Raw genomic sequence first — 19,664 nt, forward strand, 5'->3', positions numbered from 1 at the left:
AAAAGGGAAATGAACAGGCTTTCCAACTGTATAAGATTTACTGCCAAGAAGCATTGTTACAAGAAAGAAATAATCTACCGAACACAAATTTCCCTACGTTTTGTGCTAATTTTAATATATTTCATTTGTAGAAACTACAACAGCTTTGCCCCAATAACCTTAAAAATACTCATGTAACTGTAGAGTTGTGTTGCTCAGTAACATGCACAATCAATGCTGGCAGAGAGGGAACAAGCTCAGCTGGGCAGGCTACATGCTAACACTTTTAAAAATTACTTAAAGCATAATTTTCTAGATTTGTCTGTGGAAAAGTTTTTTTTAATCAGTGAATGTTGGGAAACAGCACTGATGTATTTGTGTGCACTTATTAATCCATTTATAACCAAATATCAGTTAGGCTCTAGAGACTAAGCAGCGTATTTACCTGATGCAAATTGTGTTTGAGACAAGGGGCAAGGGACAGGGGCTGTTAGAAAAGCTAGTTGTTACTGGCCTATCTAAAATGTGGTGGTGGGGGGTGGGGGAATGTCAAATCTTGCCTAAAATCGGGCTTAAAATCCTGTAGTGTGTGGCCGGCCTTAACCAGTACTCAAGGCTGAGTACTGTAAATGTATGGGGAGCTAAAGGAGCAAAGAACAATAATCCATACATGCAGTAGTGGGAACTTCCAGAACATACTGTAGGAGCCAGCATTCTTTTAGAAGTTGGGCTAATTTCAGGGCCAGATATATCAGGAAACCTCAATGACAGGATTGGAAGCAGCGATGCAGCCATGCCCTGTTGCAGTTTAGGTGTAATTATAAACCTTATGTAGGAGAGTTGGTTTGAAATGTGATGATCTTCTCTGAACTCTTTTTATGTGCCTGCAGTATTTTAAAGTAGTTTGAGCTCATAAAAATCAGGGACTTGTGTGTCTTTTTTCTCTGTTAAGTTTTGTCCTCTGAACTTTGTTTCATCCCTTCTTACAAAAAGCCTCAAATGTCTCTGTCTTTAGACACCTTTTTCCTTTTTGTAATGCGTTATCATACCTAACAACCCAAAGAGGATCATGTGACTGTGTACTGTCTGCCAACTAGCCTACACTCTAAAATACAAAGGCATGCTAAGTGCTGTGTGAACACCGAATTAAGGTCAAGAAAAATTAGTTTTGAGAAATGAAGCGATAAATGTAGATTTCCACTAAACCAAACCCTTGATTAATGCCTGTTAGTTACTTCTTGTTCAAGTTAGTAGCTGTGATTGCTGTTCTTGGCTGATCTGGCTAAGCCTTCTTTTTAATGATTAATTTTTCAATTTATCATAATAAAAATTAAAAAAGTATATATACACACACACACACACACATATATATATATATATATATTTATATATATATATAGTAGGGCTGCAGTAATAGATTCTTTTAGTAGTTGAGTACTCTACCGCTTCTTCTGACGATTAATTGAGTACTCTAATAAGAAATATTGCATTTTTTAAATCAGTCACTTTTGCTTTTTCAAGAGAAGCAGTACAAGACAAATAAGAAAAGAAGTTTGGTCCCTTAGATGAACTACCTCTATATTAAAGATTAATATTAACAGGTTCTGTAAAGAAAATATATTTTACAAAGTGCAATGAAGTTCTGATGACAGTTTACATTTCTTAAAGTTACAAGGCAAGGAAATTAAATAATTACATAAGATTATGCCATATTTGGGTTTTAAGGGATCCTTTACCAGGAAATTTTTGGTGCCAACACTTTATTTCTTTCATTGTAGTTAATCTTTATTTTCCAGTTTGTCATTGAAGTAAAAGGACACTTAATCATTTTAACATCCTTTAGTTTATGTATGAATGTAATATTTCACATTCTAGCAAGAATAAACCTCTATCATTCACACAGTGGTCTGATGATGGCAAAAAGTTGAACCTTTAGATCACAGGACTATTGTCTGTTTTTCAAAAGCGTGTTCACTCTTAATTTTTGCACATTTTTGTTTGTGAGTTCATCCACCATAAAATAAAAATATGACCTTTAAGACCATCCACTGACATGGAGAACACATGTTTAAGGGATAAAGCTGCTTCTCTGACCTGTTGAATCCTGACTGTCTGATGATGAACTTTAACCTATTTAGTCTTCTTCAATTGTCAATTCATTATCAATATAAGTCTTATCAAATTGTTCGGGATGCTGAAACTTTCTGAAATACACTGGAATCAAGACGTCAGTGCGCTGAATTTGGGATCATTTACAATTCAATGTACAGCATGCACACGTGGAGAGAGAGAGAGAGGGAGGGAAGGGGGAGAGAACGAAAGAGGGAAAGCACCAAAGCAGGACTTGAATCGTGATGCCTGAAGGTTTTCTGTGAAACCATCTGGTCAATCAGAGAAGTTTATGAAATTCCCTGAAGTCTGCAGACACAAACTGAGCACTGCGAGTCGTGCAGGCAGCGCGTAAACTCAGAGATCTGCGTAGGTTTACAGGTGCAGGCATAGTGCCGTAAGCCACAGCCAGTGGATGTGTAAAACCGCAGGACGAGTAGCCTACCTGTAAACATCACTGCATCAACTTCTCTTCCCTCGTGATTTTCACGCCTCGTATCATGCATGTTAAGTTATTGTAACAGCAAAAACAAAGGCATTGTGCCACATAAATAGCCTTCCGTGTGAAACACAGCACACCGTGCAAACACAGCGCAATACAGCATGGGCGTATATGGATATATGACTGATTTAATCCCTTGAGGCAGATAATTTGCCTCAAAGAATTTTTTGAGTCTAATTACCTGGATAATTCGAGGAATTATTTCAGCCCTTATAAATAGGGGTGTAAAGGTACGTGTATTTGTCACCTTCAGCTCAACCTGCCCAAAACGGAGCTCATTATCATCCCAGCCAGTCCCACTGTGGAACCGCAGATCAGTATCCAGCTTGGATCAAATAATCTCTTGCCCACTAAGTCAGCCCGGAATCTGGGTGTCATGATTGATGACCAGCTAACCTTCAAGCTCCATGTGGCCTCGATTGCTCGGTCCTGCCGTTTCGCCCTCTACAACATCAAGAGGATCAGACCCTACTTGACAGAGCATGCTACACAACTCCTAGTACAGGCTCTTATAATATCACGTATTGACTACTGTAACTCATTACTGGCAGGCCTACCTGCATGCACAGTTATACCTCTGCAGTTGATCCAGAACGCAGCAGCACGTCTGGTCTTCAACCAACCCAAGAGAGCTCATGTCACGCCTCTTTTAATCTCTCTACACTGGCTTCCAGTTGCAGCTCGCATTAAATTCAAAACTCTAATCATTGCTTACAAAGCAGTAACTAAAACTGCTCCTGTTTACCTGGAGTCCCTCATCCAGGTCTACACTCCTTCTCGCCCACTACGCTCAGCCAGCGAAAGGCGCCTGGTACTTCCAGCACATCATGCTCCTAAGTCACTAGCTCGACTCTTCTCCTCTGTTGTCCCTAAATGGTGGAATGAATTACCCAACTCCATTCGATCTACAGACTCCCTGTCTACTTTCAAGAGAAGGCTAAAGACCCAGCTCTTCAGAGAACACTTTGCACTTAGCTAGGCAATTCTCTACTGTTGTCCCCAGTAGTAGATTGAGTCTCAGCCAGACTATTCTCCACTGCTGTCCCCAGTGGTTGAATGAGTTTCCCAACTATAGTTAGCTCGCACTGTCCTGCTCTACTTCTGGGATTTCTTTGCCCAGCTCTTTGGGAATGATCCAGCACTTGGTACTTGGTAAATAGTTGTTGTGAAGCCTAATGAATGGCAATTAGTGATCCCACATTTTCCTTGATTCATTGTTGCTGTCTAAAAACATAAAAAAAAACAAAAAAAAAAAAAAAACGTATATTTTAGGTACTCTGCCTTAAACTCTACACGGCAGCACTTGCGTCCAATTGAACCTGAAGCACTTGATGGCACTTACTGACGTTGTTTCTTCTTGTCTAGATCATTGCTTGTGTTGTTCTTGCTCTCAAATGTACGTCGCTTTGGAGAAAAGCGTCTGCTAAATGACATTGTAACATTGTATTTGTGCCATACTGATTCGGTACGGGCCTCTCTGTACGGTACAGATGTGTACCGAACAGATAAATGTGGAGAGAAGCTCTATTTTAACAATAGTACTCTGGTTTTGTGGATAAAAGTAATTCTAAATGCGTACCTTAAACTGTCAGCCTTGGAGGAGGGGGATAGGGGACTCCATTATGTCTGCAGCTGCGTCATAGGTAAAGGTATCCTCAGATTTCACATGGCTCTAACCTTTTTTTATCTGCCAAGATGGGCTGTGAGAAGTCCTCCCAAACTTTGTAGTAGGTCCCATTGATTAAAAAAGTAAACCAGTGCTGAAGTTCGTGTTGAAATCAGCAGGTTTGACATTCATTAGCGTACTTAATAAGCTAACTTATGGTTGTGTGATGATTATTTTAATACAATTTAATAAAATAGATAATGATAATAAATTCTGTCTTTCATTCCAGGGTATCTGCGGGATCTTGAAAATTCTTAAAATGTCTATAATCCAATAATTTGAATTTAAGGCCTTAAAATGTCTTTAAAGGTCTTAAACATGTATTATTAATGTCGTATTATAACAGAATTGCGGACGTAATTGCCAGTTTGACCAATGAAAACGGAATTTACAATTTAACGCGGAAATCATGGAAATTGAATTGAATTGTTTTTTTTAGAAAGAGGAATGTATATCTGAGGAATATGTCTCCGGGGGAACACTAAAGCGGGGCACAACCAAGTGGCAACCTCTGGTCCTGAAAAATGAAACCAATGTGGATGTGCAAGAAATTGCTATACCACGTGTGTCCACTTAAGGCTGGCTGCAGGAACACCGGAAGTCCTGTCTTCACACATGTTAAACAGCCGGTTTTGACACTAGAGATAACAGGAAGTCGAACTTAGTGGGTGGGGTGTTAGGTTGATCCAAAGTTCGGTTGAGACCGCGATTTCAATATGGAAGCCTCCACGGATTGGCTTCAAGAGCCGTTTGAGTCTGCCTATTGTAAGCAGATGACTGATGTCACACGGGGTTTGTCCAATTCTTTCTACAGTCTATGGGCACAACTTGTCCCTCACTATCCCTGCCCCCTCTTAAACAATACCAGCATGTCAAAGAGGCTGCACGAAACACCAGCAAACATCACATACCCCATACAGGCCAGTACCATGGGACTTAATGTTGCACCTTCAAGAAAACTCATCCGTGCTTCGAGTTATTTTACTTCACCACACCACCTGAGCAGTGTGTCTCACCTCATGCGAGGCACACTTTTAAGGCACACTGCTCACCCTTCGGAGGCTCAAAATGTAGTCGGATGGACTTGAGATTTTATGAAGTCCCGCAGTCTAAATGATGCTAAATTCGAGTAACAGTTAGCTTAATAATTCCTCCCGTAGATATTGCAGTTCCCTTTGGTTGCTTAACGTGCCAACACATGTCTGGATTAACGTAGCGGTCTGACGGACAGACAGTGAAGGAGAGGGGGAGGGAACCGTTACAGTCAGGAGTAGCACAATACAGCATCAAACTGCATGGACTTTTACAGACTGTGAGAGTAAATACAAGTTTAGGTAGCAGGTTTACTTTTAACCATTTGAAGGTGCAGTGTGTAGAAGTTGGCAGCATTTCGACGAACAGAACTGTGTAAATGGGATATAATGTTTATATATTTATGTGAAGTATGTTAAAATAAGTGTGCAATCATCCCCTTAAAACTTTCGTTTTCTTTTTACAAAATTAGAAAAAAGCTTTTAAATTTACATGACCGCGGGTCGCGCTCACGGAGGCTGACATAACGAACCGCCATGTTGTCTACGGCAATGTTTTGGGGACAGAAAGAGTGAAACGCAGTTTTTAAATACGAACCTGCCCGCTGGTCCTGAAATCTACATGGAAGGCAGGGGGAGAAGAAGAAAAAAAAACAATGGTTACAAAAATTAATAAACCCACATCTCGTCACTGCTGTAAATGATGTCTGGCTCACGATCCTTTTTGGTCTTCACAGGCTCTTGTGGCTTAGTGATGTGACGTTTTGGTAACAGATCGGCTCATTCTAAAATCTGAACGCTAGATGTCGCTAAAACTCCAATTTCTACACACTGCACCTTTAACTTTAATGTGACCTTCTTATTACGTTACCATCACTGTCTGTGATGAGAGAACAGAAGGATTTCTTCATTTACGTTATAAACATCAGTTAGGATGTGATTATACACGTGAATTTGTCTTGAAATTTTTTGAAATATCTGACTGTTACACTGGTTATAATTTTTTTATATCAGGGTTATCCAAAAACGGCTCTTGGGCTAACTGTGGCCCTTATTCAATTAATTTAAGGTTATTTCTATTTGGTTAGTGAGTATTTGATTCATTTACATAAACAAGACACTCTTTTTTATGGTAAAATTAGTTGAAAGGTTAAAAAACGGAATTCCAAAAAACATTAAAATGGAAAAAATGGAATTTGGCAAAAAATAAAACAGATTTCATAGGGCCTTCATGTACTTTGCAAGTAATTCTGGGCCTCTCATTTTCCTTCATGTCTTTTGTACTTTTTAGCCAGTATGGATGTGTAATGGGTCTTAAATTGTATTTATGATGGTCTTAAAAACATCTTAAAAAGTCTTAAATGACCCTGTCATTTGCTTTAATTACCGTACCGAAAATGTACTGAACCGTGACTTCAAAACTGAGGTACATATATAAATATATCATATATATAAATCATGTAAAGAGATCAAGTCATAAAGTCTGAATAATATCATGTGTATGCTGCCTTAGACAGTATGACTGTATTCTGTTCTCTAGAAAGCATAACTTTCTGTCATCTGTGTCTAAATCATTGAAATTGATACCAGTGTAGCAATAGAGATAAGGGCTTGACATTACTAGAAGTGGAATCAGCAATGCTATGTGGTCAGAAGGGTCCCACCCTGATCCAGTTAAGAGTAGCTGCTGTTATACATCCTGTTATTGTGTGGTGTTTTTAAATGTCCAAAGCCTTGATAGAAATTTAACATGGTTCTTGTTTCAGCTTGTTACACAGATATTTATAAGATTTAGTAGGAAAGACTGTTAGATGTTACAACTGACAGTAGATACATGCAGTAAGTTTTTTTTATATTGTGGTGGGGCTTCCTTTTAAAAATAGATCTGAACTTCAACTTGAACACTCCACACCCTCTTACTATAATGAAAGATGTGGAATACAGGAAGGGAAGGCTGCAACCCACAGCCCAGGAGGTCTCAGAATCTTTCTCATTTATACTGTTTCATTTTTAGGAGACATTATATCTCTTCCGTACTTAAGCTATTGATATTGAAACTTTATTCAAGCTTCTTTCTGTTCACGGGAACCAAAAGTTATAAATATCATTAGGTCATGTCATGTGATAAAATGGCATTTTGCAGCTGAACATCAGTCACAAAATCAAACCCTGAAAGCAGACATGTTAGAATGCCACTCACAAGTATAACACAATTAAAAAAACTGACTGCTTGTCATTGTAAATGCCACAAGTTCTAGTTTTACTGGCTTTACTGGCTTGAGTCAAAATGACTACTTAAATGTGTTTCATAATGTTTCTGTGACTTCCTTTATTCTGTTATCAGTAGGGATGCACTGATGCATTGGTCAAACATCAATATTGACAGATATCAGCCCTAACAAATGATGTAGCTTTAAGAGATATCAGTGTTCATTTGTTGTGACCAGTCATTTTAACGCTGACATCTGGTATACCTAACTGCTGATACAAATAAGAGATTTTTTTTTTTTTTTGCGGGGCAAAAAAAGTTATCAGACAAACTCTGATTTGTTTTCATGGAAAATATTGGTGTAGTGGGCGCCTAACACCAAGAGAAGTGATTTAAAAAAAAACATTGGCCATTGGCTTAATTCTTATTTAAAACATTTGTATTAGCCCTGATTTTTACAATTGGTCCATCTTTATTACCTAGCATACTGTGTATTGTTTCTAGATGTTAAAGGTCTGATTAAATTGATGCAAACAGTCTGGGATCTGCTAATGAGGGACTTAAAATTAAAAATACCACACACACATTCCCCTCATCAAACCATGAGACCAGGAAAAACTCCTGAGTTACTTGCATTATTATTAAAATTATAATCATCAGATATCAGTATATCAGTCAAATGTAGCTAAATGTTAATCAGTCATCAGTATGTGTCTCCCAAAAAGGTGCCTGGCTTTTGTGGGAACTTAGCAAAGGAAGGGGACAAGTTTGGTTTCATTTTTATTCTTGATTCTGTGAAAACAAAACTCTAACACAACATGAACTACAACACCAACATTTTATTAAATGACTGCTTGTGTTGTACATTTTTCTTCCCTTCCACAGGTAGCAGTTAATTCTTTAATTGATTAAAAAACCCAATGAATTTGTTTATTCTAGTGTAATCTCACTTACAATACAAAATATGAAGGTTTGTAAATGTTTGTCCTCTAAGAGTCTCATCAACAAAAAAATAGTGTGGCATTTTAAGATTAGATTTAAAGCTCATGCAGCAAATGTGTATTGTTCTATGTAATGATTTTAGAGAATGCTCTGGGCTGTCTGGTGGCACAGAGTTGTTCTGGTAGAATTAGATTAGATTCCTTGCAGAGCTTTTAACAGATTAAAACTGCTGCTCCATGCCAACCAAAACAGGACATACAATCACAGTACATGAAAAGGAAAATAACCTCACATTACTGAACCCACAGTCCCACTTATCAGTTTCTTTCAAGTGGTCCAAACAGAAAGTTTAACAGGATTTACACACATGGCTGTTAAAAAGAGTCAAAAAAGGAAAGGACAATGTTTGGAAGGAAGAACTTTTGTTGTGATGTGCAGACTGCTGTATGCTCAGGCACAAAATCTCCAGAAAGTAGCAGCCTCTGGGAAAGAAAGAAGAAACATGCACAGGAAAATTGGCCATGAAACTAGAACAAAATGGATGGAAAGTTTCTGTCATTCCAGTTGAATTTTCTCTTTCAGCCAAGATCTCTAAAAAGGATATGCCTTATGTAGTCCTTCTGAGGACTTTCTGTTGAACATTTAAAGGACCTTTACTCTTCTGCTCTGATTGACATAGTAGCAAAAGATGAAAAACAAAGTGATCATAACTTTTAGCTGCTTGAAGGCACCGAAAGAGAAGCAGCATAAAGAGGTATTGGTAAAAGATGTTTTGAGTTATTGTTTTCAGTGTAATACTACCATGTCCCCACAAGATGGGAGAAAACACTCTGAGACAAAACCCTGAACTTCATTAAAAGAATTAAACTCTAAAACCCACGGAAAATGACTCGATTTGTATAACAAAAATGGGCTAACAGACTCCTTATATTAGCTTTTTGGAACATAAAAAAATTGGTAAACCAGGTAAATGTTAAAAGAATAGTGCACCATTTGGAAAACAAATTTTTGACATTGAATTTCAGATTAAAATTTTATATTGATACCTAAGAGAGCACAGGCTGGTGCAGAGTGCCATAAATGTATGAGAAATAAAAGAAAAAAGCTCAGGACAAATATAGATTTTCCTGCTTACTATTCTGTGCTTTTGGGTCACAGCTGATGATGGTATAGGCAGCGCCAAAGAGCTTGCACACCTGATTCTAATCACTCCTCCACAGCCGAGACACAGAAAACCACTGGAGGCAACAGTGTAGGCAGTACTTTTCCTGTTTACTCCAAACATGTTTTTGATTACATTCTCACATCTTGACTTTAGTTTTTCATGGAACAGCAGTCTGTCTGGCTGCTTTTTTGAGAATCAAAGTGGAAAAAGAGACATGTTGGGGTCACTTGGAAGGGGGAGGAGACAGAGAGAGAGAGATGCACAGGTGGGGCAGATTGGAAAGAGAGTGTTGTTTCAGGATAAACACAGAGGGGAAGTTTGAGGTGAGGTGGAGCACAGCTTTTCAGGGACAGGTCAGACTGGTTTCTCTCGCCACAATACTCGTGTCTCCCTTCTCGCGTTCATTTATACTGGAGGAGGGAGGAAGAAGTGAACCAAATACTGGGAAAGAGTATAAGGCTCCTAGGAACATTTCAAGACTTGGACCTTAGAGAAATTAAAACATGCCTGAAGATGAGGAATATTTTGGAAAACATGGTAACAGCTTCTCTTGCTTAAGATTTTATTGCTTTGCTGCTTTATTCATTCTGTATTATCCAGAAGAGTTTCTTAAGAACATGGGGATTACTGCTGGATTAGCCTACTTTTTTTAGGTTTGCTTCCTCTTGTCTAAAAAGTGAATCTTTCTCATGAGATGTGTGAATTGTTTTGAGTGAAACCTGAGCAGCAGTATCAGTATGTCAACACTGTGGGGGAAGAATGGGTGTGTGTATGTGCTAGTTGTTCGTGTAGTAGAGAACCTGCTGCTGGCAGCCCTGCTGATTATACAGGTGTATGAGAGCAAGGAGTTCTTTTATCAGTGCTTACTCCATAACATTTGCCCACTGTGTGCATAAAAAACACTTTTAAAGCAGGCTGAACCAAGGCTTTACCAAGACTGTATTTGGTTTCCAAAGCTCTCTCTTGAAATCAACAAACCCTTCTTCTAGTTTTATTTGTAATTTTTTTTCTTGTCTTTATTCATAAGTGATATTTCAAAATAGATCAGCTAAGCCCAAAGTCGGATACACCTGAATGAAAATACTAGATAGACCTCACATAAATCACTTACGATCCTTCAAACAGGAAGCTGTGACTTCTCTAAAAGCTTGTCCGGTAAATGCTTCCTGCAGCACCATTATCTGGACTACATACATAATTAATATGTAAATACACCAGAGATAATATCACACTTACCTGTCTAGACTCTTGATGTCAGGCAAAGAGATGCACATGCTGTAGTGGCATGATATTCATGCTAACACTTTTGATGGCTCAGGAGGAGAAGCTAGCAGCACTGCTATGTTTCCATGTGCAAATATTACTGATCTTAGGAACCTGATATACTGTCGTTTTATCCACTTTTCCAAATAAATCAGTTACTAAAAAGATGCTCTTATTGAGATGAAATTCAGGAAGTATATATACCCATATTTCAAGTAAGAAAAAAGTTGTTTACTAATATGAAACCACAGACTTGTGTCATGTTAGCCTGCTAACATTCATGTTAGGTAGGAGGTAGTCACAGCTAACATTAATATAGTAATAAAACATTGCAGATACTGTACTTATTATCATTTTAAAGCATGTTAGCCTCCTATTATGTGAGTATGTGGTCAAAATTAGTTTAAAATTACAGTTTTTTGATATTTTAACCTAAGTAAGGATGACAGAAGTAGAGGAGAATGAAAACTAAACAGTAAATTGTCAAGTGGAGGAATGAAGAACATCTGATAAAAATGAACTTTCAAGATTATTTAAGGAACAGTTATGGTATTTTTAAGTACTCATAGTTGTAAAGGGCATTTGTACTCATGCTTAGTCTGGAAAAATGTGGTGTAAGTGCATCCCTAAACATTAACTATTTATTTTCCCTCAGGCTTTTTCTATCCACTGTCTTTTAGTTGCTAATCAATTAAGAATACTGGTATTTTAACATTTCTTTAGGTTATTCCATTCACATGGTTGCAAACCAGAAACCCTGAAGTGCATTATGACGTATCCTGACGCCTTAATTTGGAATGTGATGTCAGAGTGTGAAAATGATTAGTTTGGGAGATTCAGTCTATTTTGTGTCAGAACTTAAAGTTGAATTCAGTGCTAGTGTTTTTCTCCTTTTAGCAATAAAGTTAAATCATCTTTTTTTTTTAGCATTTATAAACAGACTTATACGATGTAGCTTGTGCTAAAGCCACAAGACAAGATTTGCTAATATAATGGATGCTCTGGCAGTGAATGTTGAACTCAAATAACCTGTATCTAGCGTTACTATGTGACTCATTATCATGGGAACCCACACAACATTACTTGATTACTAAGAAATTGTTTTCAAATGTAGAATTACCTTTCAGCTGTTAGCAATGAATACAAAAGTCTAAAAAATGGCTATAAAACTGGAGTGGAAGAATTAACACAAATTAAGGTTTCCATAAAAGAATGACCCCATCAGTAATAAAAGAAGATAAATCTTAAATATCAGTCTAAAAGGAATCTCCATAATGGAGTTAAATTTTTCACAGTGTTATCAGAAGGTGCATTACATAAAAAAATATTATTTTATTCTCAGTGCTGCTTTGCTTTAAGTAGTTTTGGTTGCACAGTCAAACTCTAACCCCCAAACCTTTTAAAAGTGTGCACTATTAAACATTTGGGCATATATCTTATGCCAAAATAACACTACTGGTGTGTCAAACTCCATGTTCTACAAAACATGATTTAGGCCTTGTCATGTCGGCTCAGACTTCCACATTTGTTTGCGGCTTCTGCTTAGTCATCAGGGAGGAATTTGTTGTGTTGCCAGGCGTGTCTGCCCGAGGGGAAAGTCATCTGTGAGAAGAGAAGAGAGGAGAAGAAGGGGGGCTTACTGTGCCATAACCTTAAATAAGCTCCCCTTTAAAGGAAAAAGGAAAATCAGTGTGGCTGCAAGGTGCATCTCTGCTTTTTGCACAGTGTTGCTCATACTTGTGGGCTTTTAACACAAGTATGCCGTCAGCAGTGACAACTCTGAGAGTTTAGCTATGTTTGGAAGTCCTGACTTTAAAATTTCGATATTCCTCAGATTTTGGCCTGGTCACCAGTTCCAAGTTGTTATACAGAAACATCAGTTCTTTACAGAGCATTTGTTGTTTTTTCTTGCTTAGAAGTTAAAACTCATCTTGGTTACTTTAGCTGGCACAGACAGCTTCCAGTGGTTTTGATGTTTCACTATATGAAAAATTACAAGGGAACAATAAGTTGGTATTCAATACATTAATTAAAGCTCTTAAAAGGAAGTCTGTTGATTTTTGCATTCAAGTAGGGCCCTATGAAATCTGTTTCATTTTTTGTCGAATTCTGTTTTATTTTTTGGAATTCCATTTTTTAACATTTCCACTAATTTTACTATAAAAAAGAGTGTCTTGTTTATGTAAATGAATAAAATGTTCACTAATTAAATAGAAATTAGGGCTGGGCAATACATCAAGTATACTCGATGTATCCCAGCTTTTGCCACCCACAGTGTATAAAATGACTATATCGCGGATATCCGAGTATAAATTATGTGGAAGTTCTGAGCCGTCAGCATGCATTTCTTGCTGGAGTTTCGCTTCTCCTATTGTCCCTGAACGCATCTCTCACAGCAGCGAGCTCACTCTCTCTCCTCCACCAATCCAGAAAATTCCTCTGCACATGCGCATCAGCGCCGAGAAGCAAGGGAGAGGAAGGTAAACACAGCAGCGTGGCTAGTTAATGGGGAGCTAGCTGACTTTAGAGACAGAAACAGCGCTGGGACTGCAGCGTTCAGCAGTCGTTCAACTTTGAAAAGGAAGAAGTGGAACTCACACGGTATTCGTTAAAATAAGATGACTCCGCGATAACAGCGGCAGTATCACAGCACGCTGCTAAAGACATGAGCCCAGTGTTGTTGAAAAGGCAGTTAACCCAGATTATGAGATTTGCCTGGGCATGAGCATTTTGCTGAAAACTCCCCACCAGAGTCATACAGGTCAGAGAGACGACGGCCCAGCAACAGACAAATGTGATCCACATCTCCACAACAACGGAGTCTTATCTCAGCCTTACAGTTCAAAACACTGACAACAAGTAGTTAAAATTGTCCTGCCTCCAGACAAGCTTTCTCCCCCATGATCACACAGGACAGTTTCTTGAATAAGGTTTAAAGACACTCTCATGTTAGGAACTTGTCAGAAACTGGTCCAGCGTTCATCAGCACAGATAACGGACTAATATAATCACAGCTGTGAGCCTGAATGGTGGACTAGACTGCAAGATTTTGGCCATTTACTACAAGCAGGATTGGTGAGTTTTGTGTAGGTTTGCTTCACCCTTAATGAGGAAAATAATCATTTATAATCAGCAATAGTAAACATAACAGAAAACATTTCAGGACTTCCCATACACTGTAAAATACCAAGTATTTCATGATTTATGTATTTTTGATTTATTAGTAAAAGATTGAATGAAGTCCTTTTCAAAATAAAACTGCTAAATTTGACTTTGCATTGATTTTTACTTTCTGCAAACAATTTTATTAAAAATCCAATAGGACAGTCTATTTTTATCACCAAACTAGTGTCTTTGGGTCTTACTTAACATTATACAGCAGCTGAGAGGCCATTTTAAAATATCGCAATATATAATGTGTATCGGGATATAGCAAAAATATATTGGGATATCAATTTTAGGACATATCTCCTAGCCCTACAGTGAGTAGTAAAACACAATGCAGCAGTGAGTAAAGAAAAGTTTAGGTAACAGGTTTACTTTTAACCATTTAACATTAATGTGACCTTCTTATTAAGTTACTATCACTCTGTGTTTGAGAGAACAGAAGGATTTCTTTATTTACATTATAAAGACCAGTTAGGATGTGATTATACAAGTGGATGTGTCTTAAAATATTGGAAATATCATGAATGTTACACTGGTTATATTTATTTTATATCAGGATTACCCAAACAACGGCTCCTGGGCCAACTGTGGCCCTTTTTCAATTAATTTAAGGTTATTTCTATTAGGGCTGGGCGATATGGCCTAAAATTGATATCCCAATATATTTTTGCTATATCCTGATACATGATATATATTGCAATATTTTGAAATGGCCTCTCAGCAGCTATATGATGTTTAATTTAGCCCCAAATGACACTAGTTTGGAGATAGAAATAGACTGTTCTATTGGATTTTTAATAAAATTGTTTGCAGAAAGTAAAAATCAATATAAAGTCAAATTTAGCAGTTTTATTTTGAAAAGGACTCTATTCAATATTTTACTAATAAATCAAAAATACATAAATCATGAGTGTTTTACAGTGTATGGAAAGTCCTGAAAGTCCAACACTGGGCTCATGTCTTTAGCGACGTGTTGTGATACTGCCGCTGTTATCTCGGAGTCATCTTGCGGCGTATTTTAACGAATACCGTGTGAGTTCCACTTCTTCCTTTTCAAAGTTGAACGACTGCTCAACGCTGCAGTCCCAGCGCTGTTTCTGTCTCTAAAGTCAGCTAGCTCCCCACTAACTAGCCACGCTGCTGTGTTTACCTTCCTCTCCCTTGCTTCTCAGCGCTGATGCGCATGTGCAGAGGAATTTTCTGGATTGGTGGAGGAGAGAGAGTGAGCTCGCTGCTGTGAGAGATGCGTTCAGGGACAATGGGAGAAGCGAAACTCCAGCAAGAAATGCATGCTGATGGCTCAGAACTTCCACATAATTTATACTCGGATATCCGCGATATAGTCATTTTATACATCGTGGGTGGCAAAACCCAGGATACATCGAGTATACTCCATGTATTGCCCAGCCCTAACTGACTGTAATGGTTCTCTCATCATCTCCCTCCATACGCTGCTGTCTGTGCCTCTGCCTCATGTCAGACCACTACGTTAATACAGACACCCACTGGCTCATTTAGCAACTAAAGGGAACTACAGTATCTATGGGAGGAATGATTAATCTAATTGTTACTCTAATCTAACATCATTTAGACAACGGGACTTCATAAAATCTCGAGTCCATCCGAATTGAGTTTGAAGCCCTCGAGAGGTGAGCAGGTCCTCAAGTTGTGACTTCAGCTGTGTGCCTCGTGCACAGACACTGTCTCCTTGACTCTCTGGTGTGGTGAGGTAAAATGGCACCGCTGAGTTTTCTTGTAAGTGCAACATAATGTCGCACTGTACTGCCCCGTGTTGAGCTATGTGATGTTTGCCGGTGTTTCGTGCAGCTGCTCTGACATGCTTTGTATTGTTTAGGAGGGGGTGGGGTGAGCATTTCTGAAGTGAGGCACAAGTTGTGCCACACTTAAGTGATCCCTCAGACCATATTCCTCAGATATACGTTCCTCTTTCTAAAAAAACAGGATTTTCAGTCAAATTCATTCAATTACCGTGATTTTCGCATTAAATAGTAGATTCCATTTTTATCGGCCAATTCCGCAGTTCCGTTTGTCATTCCTTTTCAAGTAGTGCATTTGATCTCTCTGTATTTTTACCTTGTTTATGTGTATGTAGTGTTTTTTTGACGAAATATCTCATTAAGTTCTCTTTAAATAACCTTGCCTTTAAAGAATCTTCTTCTCAGTAGAAGTAAAAACAGTAACTGCATGTTAAAGCTCAATTTATTTTTCACCTGCCACATTAAAAAGTACTGTCTATAAATAATCCACCTTCATTTTGATGGTCTAGTTTGCCTTAGAAGGTCATAAGAGACATTTATGCTAATTTCACTCTTTCATATCCCGCTAAAAACTCTTTCCAGGAGCATTAACAAAAAAACTTTACAATCAGACTTATATTTACTTTCTCAGACAGTTGACCATCTTTCTCCCTAATATCTTGTCAATAATGCAACTTTATCCTTTTTTTGTTTTTCTGTTACATAGGGGAGCCGAGGAAGTATGACCCAACCTTCAAGGGCCCAATCCAGAACAGGTGAGATTGAAGCTTAATCTAAGTACACCCTTCTCCCCACCACTTAGCCTTTCCCATATGTTTTACGCTTTCACACTAAGGGGTAGGATGCTAGCCTTGCAAAGCAGATGGATCCACCAGCTTCCTTGTTTTTCACTGGCAAATCCATCTTGCAAAGCTCCCATCTTTATCGTTTGGGCCCGGTTAGAAAATAACAGGACCAATCAGCGATGAGGGGCAATACTTTCAGGCGCAACAGAGTCATGACGTAAGCAAGCAACAACAAGAGGCTGGTGTAATTATGGTGGAAGAGACTTGCGTGGATGCTGCTAAAGTACCACTTTTATCAGAACTTTACGACATTTCATCATTAAAAGAAGAACAAAGAACAGCAGTGAGTTGTTTTCTTTTCAAAAACGACAAAAGTTGTGTACTGACATGTCTGTAGTCGCCGTGGTTCATATAATTCCTCGGTAGCTGCGCACGCGCACCTTGGTCATGGCTACGTCATGTGTTATGTTGCTCTGATTGGCCCGTAAAGATGTGACAGACAGAACGTCCATTCAGTCACACTCCGAATTTTTAAAAAATCTTCTGCCCTTTCCCAAATGCTTAGTATTGAAGGTTCCATCTGACGTGTCAGGATAGTAGGATACCTGATTCTTGTTGGAATGGAGAGTTTGGGTGAAATACTATGGGTATTCAAACTGAGATTTTCCACAGATACATTCCAAACTGAGTGTTATTGAAAATCATCCAGAATGCTTTGTGAATCACTGGCAAAATGAGAAAATTCCAACATCAAATCTAACATCATAATATAATTTTGTTAATACATTATTGTTATTTTTATATTAAAGGAGCATTTATAAAATGCTTGTTGTGGAAATGCCCAGTATTTTGTTGTGTATGTTATGTAAATGCTGTCGATCACCACTGATGGTGTGTTGAGATCTTGAAGGTTGTCCCATTTTACCACATACCTTTGTAATTGTGTTTGAAGGGGTAAAAGGGCACTCGAGGTCTCGGGGTAAGGGTGAAAGTTAGCGGTGATTAAAGATGAAATGGTTGCCAATGTTAATGATTGTTGTGATAGAATTCCCCTACAGTTATACTATTCATAGTTTAGTTATCATTAAAACCATTAATGATATTAATGATAAATAACTGCACTTTAATATCAGGGTAAATAATGTCCAGACAACATGCTATGTTCACATTGGCATAACGAATCAGATTAAACCAAAATGCATTTGCTTAAGCATGTGGTAAAAGTATCAGTATCAAAAATTTTGACTTCTTATTAAACCAAGTCAAAGTATTTTGATTTTGATTTACATAAGATTAAAAAAAAGGATATTTTAAAGAGAAATGTCAGGCTTCTGAAAAGTATGTTCATTTCTATGTACTCAATATTTGGTTGGGCCTCCTTTTGCATTAATTACTGCATCAATGCGGTATGGTTGAGTGTAAGAGATGTCTCATGCCATGTTTGGAAACAGCTATTGGATTCAGGATTAATCAAGTGTCTGTCCTTCTGTCTACCAAGTCCTTTTGTATATGCCCATTTGATATGGTTTTCATGTTAACCTTTAATGTTTATAGCTCCAAGCAAAATGTGGATAGTCCCTATGCTGCTATCTTATTTCAGTGCTGTCTAATATCAAACTTGATCTTATAATTTGAAATGATGAATCTGTACTTTTTTTTTTTTATTTTCATCTAATCATAACAGTACTATGATAAATACTGCTAATTGGGATATTTTAGGTCATGATTACAGTTGTAGGGAATTTTGATGTTTTTACATCTCTACATGTGACTTAGCCAGAGATTTTACTTGTGGCTTAACCAGTGTGCATGTTGTTACAAAAAAGTGTTTCAAAACTTTGCTTTCTACACTCTAGGGGCTGCACAGACATTGTTTGCTGCATCCTCTTTATTATTGCAATTCTGGGTTATATCGCCGTTGGCATACTCGGTAAGTAAACAGCAGCGGATAGTTTATCTATAAAAGTACAGTCTTAAACCTGTCAATAAAAGAAAATCTTGAAAAAACACTTTTGCATTTTTAGCCTGGTCCCAGGGTGACCCCAGAAAGGTGATCTATCCCACAGACAGCCAAGGCCAGTTCTGCGGGCAGGCTGGCACCCCACTAGAGTAAGTAGCTTGTTTTCGAACTATAGATCATATTTGCCTTCTTTCTGAGCATTACATTTTTACACTGTAGAACAACCACACAGTAAAGTGCAGAATGCTGTGAGTTTGAGATATGCATTACAATTAAAACACTTAAGTAGTTTTCTGTCAGTTAACCAGGCTTACACACTACCAGGCATGTGACACAGTATTATGATCTCTTTTTAAAATAATTATAAAATGGACCCTGTTTGTCTTTCAAATTAACAGGTTTCTTCCCTGCATGTCTTCCTTTCTCTCACTATATTGCATTTTTATAACAGGAACAAGCGACTGCTGTTCTACTTTAACATCATGAAGTGTGCCAGCCCTATGGTGCTGCTGGAGTTCCAGTGTCCAACCACTCAGGTGGGAAATCCATTTTTCTCTTATCATGTAGTTTTCCTTTGCCATCCTCATCATTGACAACATTATAAACCATGTCTGTGTAAAGTGTGGATTTGGTGAGATTGGCTCATAGTTTGGTGTTTGAATTCTTGTATGAGCTGCATTTTGTATCCGTGCTTGTGCCTCTCATGCAGGATGTAACTGTGTCTCTTGTTGTACATGTTTTCTTCCTTAGATGTGTGTGGAGAAGTGCCCGGATAAGTTCATGACATTAGTCAAAGCTCATTTAAACAAGAAAGACTTTGACTATTACAAGCAATTCTGCAAGGAAGGTGTAACAAATTCAATGGTGAGTTTAAGGCTAGCTTATGATCACTGAATTTAAGCCTTCTTGCATGCTGTCTTTTTGTTCCCGAGTTACTTTCAGTTCTGAAAGGTTTAAATACACCCTCTCTTGGTTTTGTGTTACAGGGTATTCCAGATATCCTTAGATTAAGTCTCTGTCCTGCCATGCTGACCCCCAGCAAGCCATGTAAGTTAGATCTGCCTGTGCTATCTATTTATCATTTATAAATCATTAAAACCTATGATA

General features: G+C 38.0%; 1 protein-coding gene across 3 annotated transcripts in view; it reads left to right on the forward strand.

Annotated features, from left to right (window-relative positions):
- LOC121503376 (choline transporter-like protein 2) overlaps positions 1-19,664 on the forward strand; it is a 36,610-nt gene that overhangs the window by 5,164 nt on the left and 11,782 nt on the right. The window contains exons 1-7 of one of the 3 annotated variants that reach the window (XM_041777748.1): positions 9,890-10,140; positions 16,519-16,567; positions 18,454-18,527; positions 18,622-18,706; positions 19,009-19,093; positions 19,308-19,421; positions 19,544-19,604. In XM_041777748.1, coding sequence (XP_041633682.1) covers positions 10,107-10,140; positions 16,519-16,567; positions 18,454-18,527; positions 18,622-18,706; positions 19,009-19,093; positions 19,308-19,421; positions 19,544-19,604 — 502 coding nt within the window. In that variant the 5' untranslated portion in view covers positions 9,890-10,106. Of the gene's footprint in view, positions 1-9,889; positions 10,141-16,518; positions 16,568-18,453; positions 18,528-18,621; positions 18,707-19,008; positions 19,094-19,307; positions 19,422-19,543; positions 19,605-19,664 lie in introns of those variants that run through there. The other 2 variants (XM_041777750.1, XM_041777749.1) reach the window with 2 other exon arrangements.

The sequence above is a fragment of the Cheilinus undulatus genome, linkage group 21, assembly GCF_018320785.1.
Source record: "Cheilinus undulatus linkage group 21, ASM1832078v1, whole genome shotgun sequence".
NCBI classification, from domain to species: domain Eukaryota; kingdom Metazoa; phylum Chordata; class Actinopteri; order Labriformes; family Labridae; genus Cheilinus; species Cheilinus undulatus.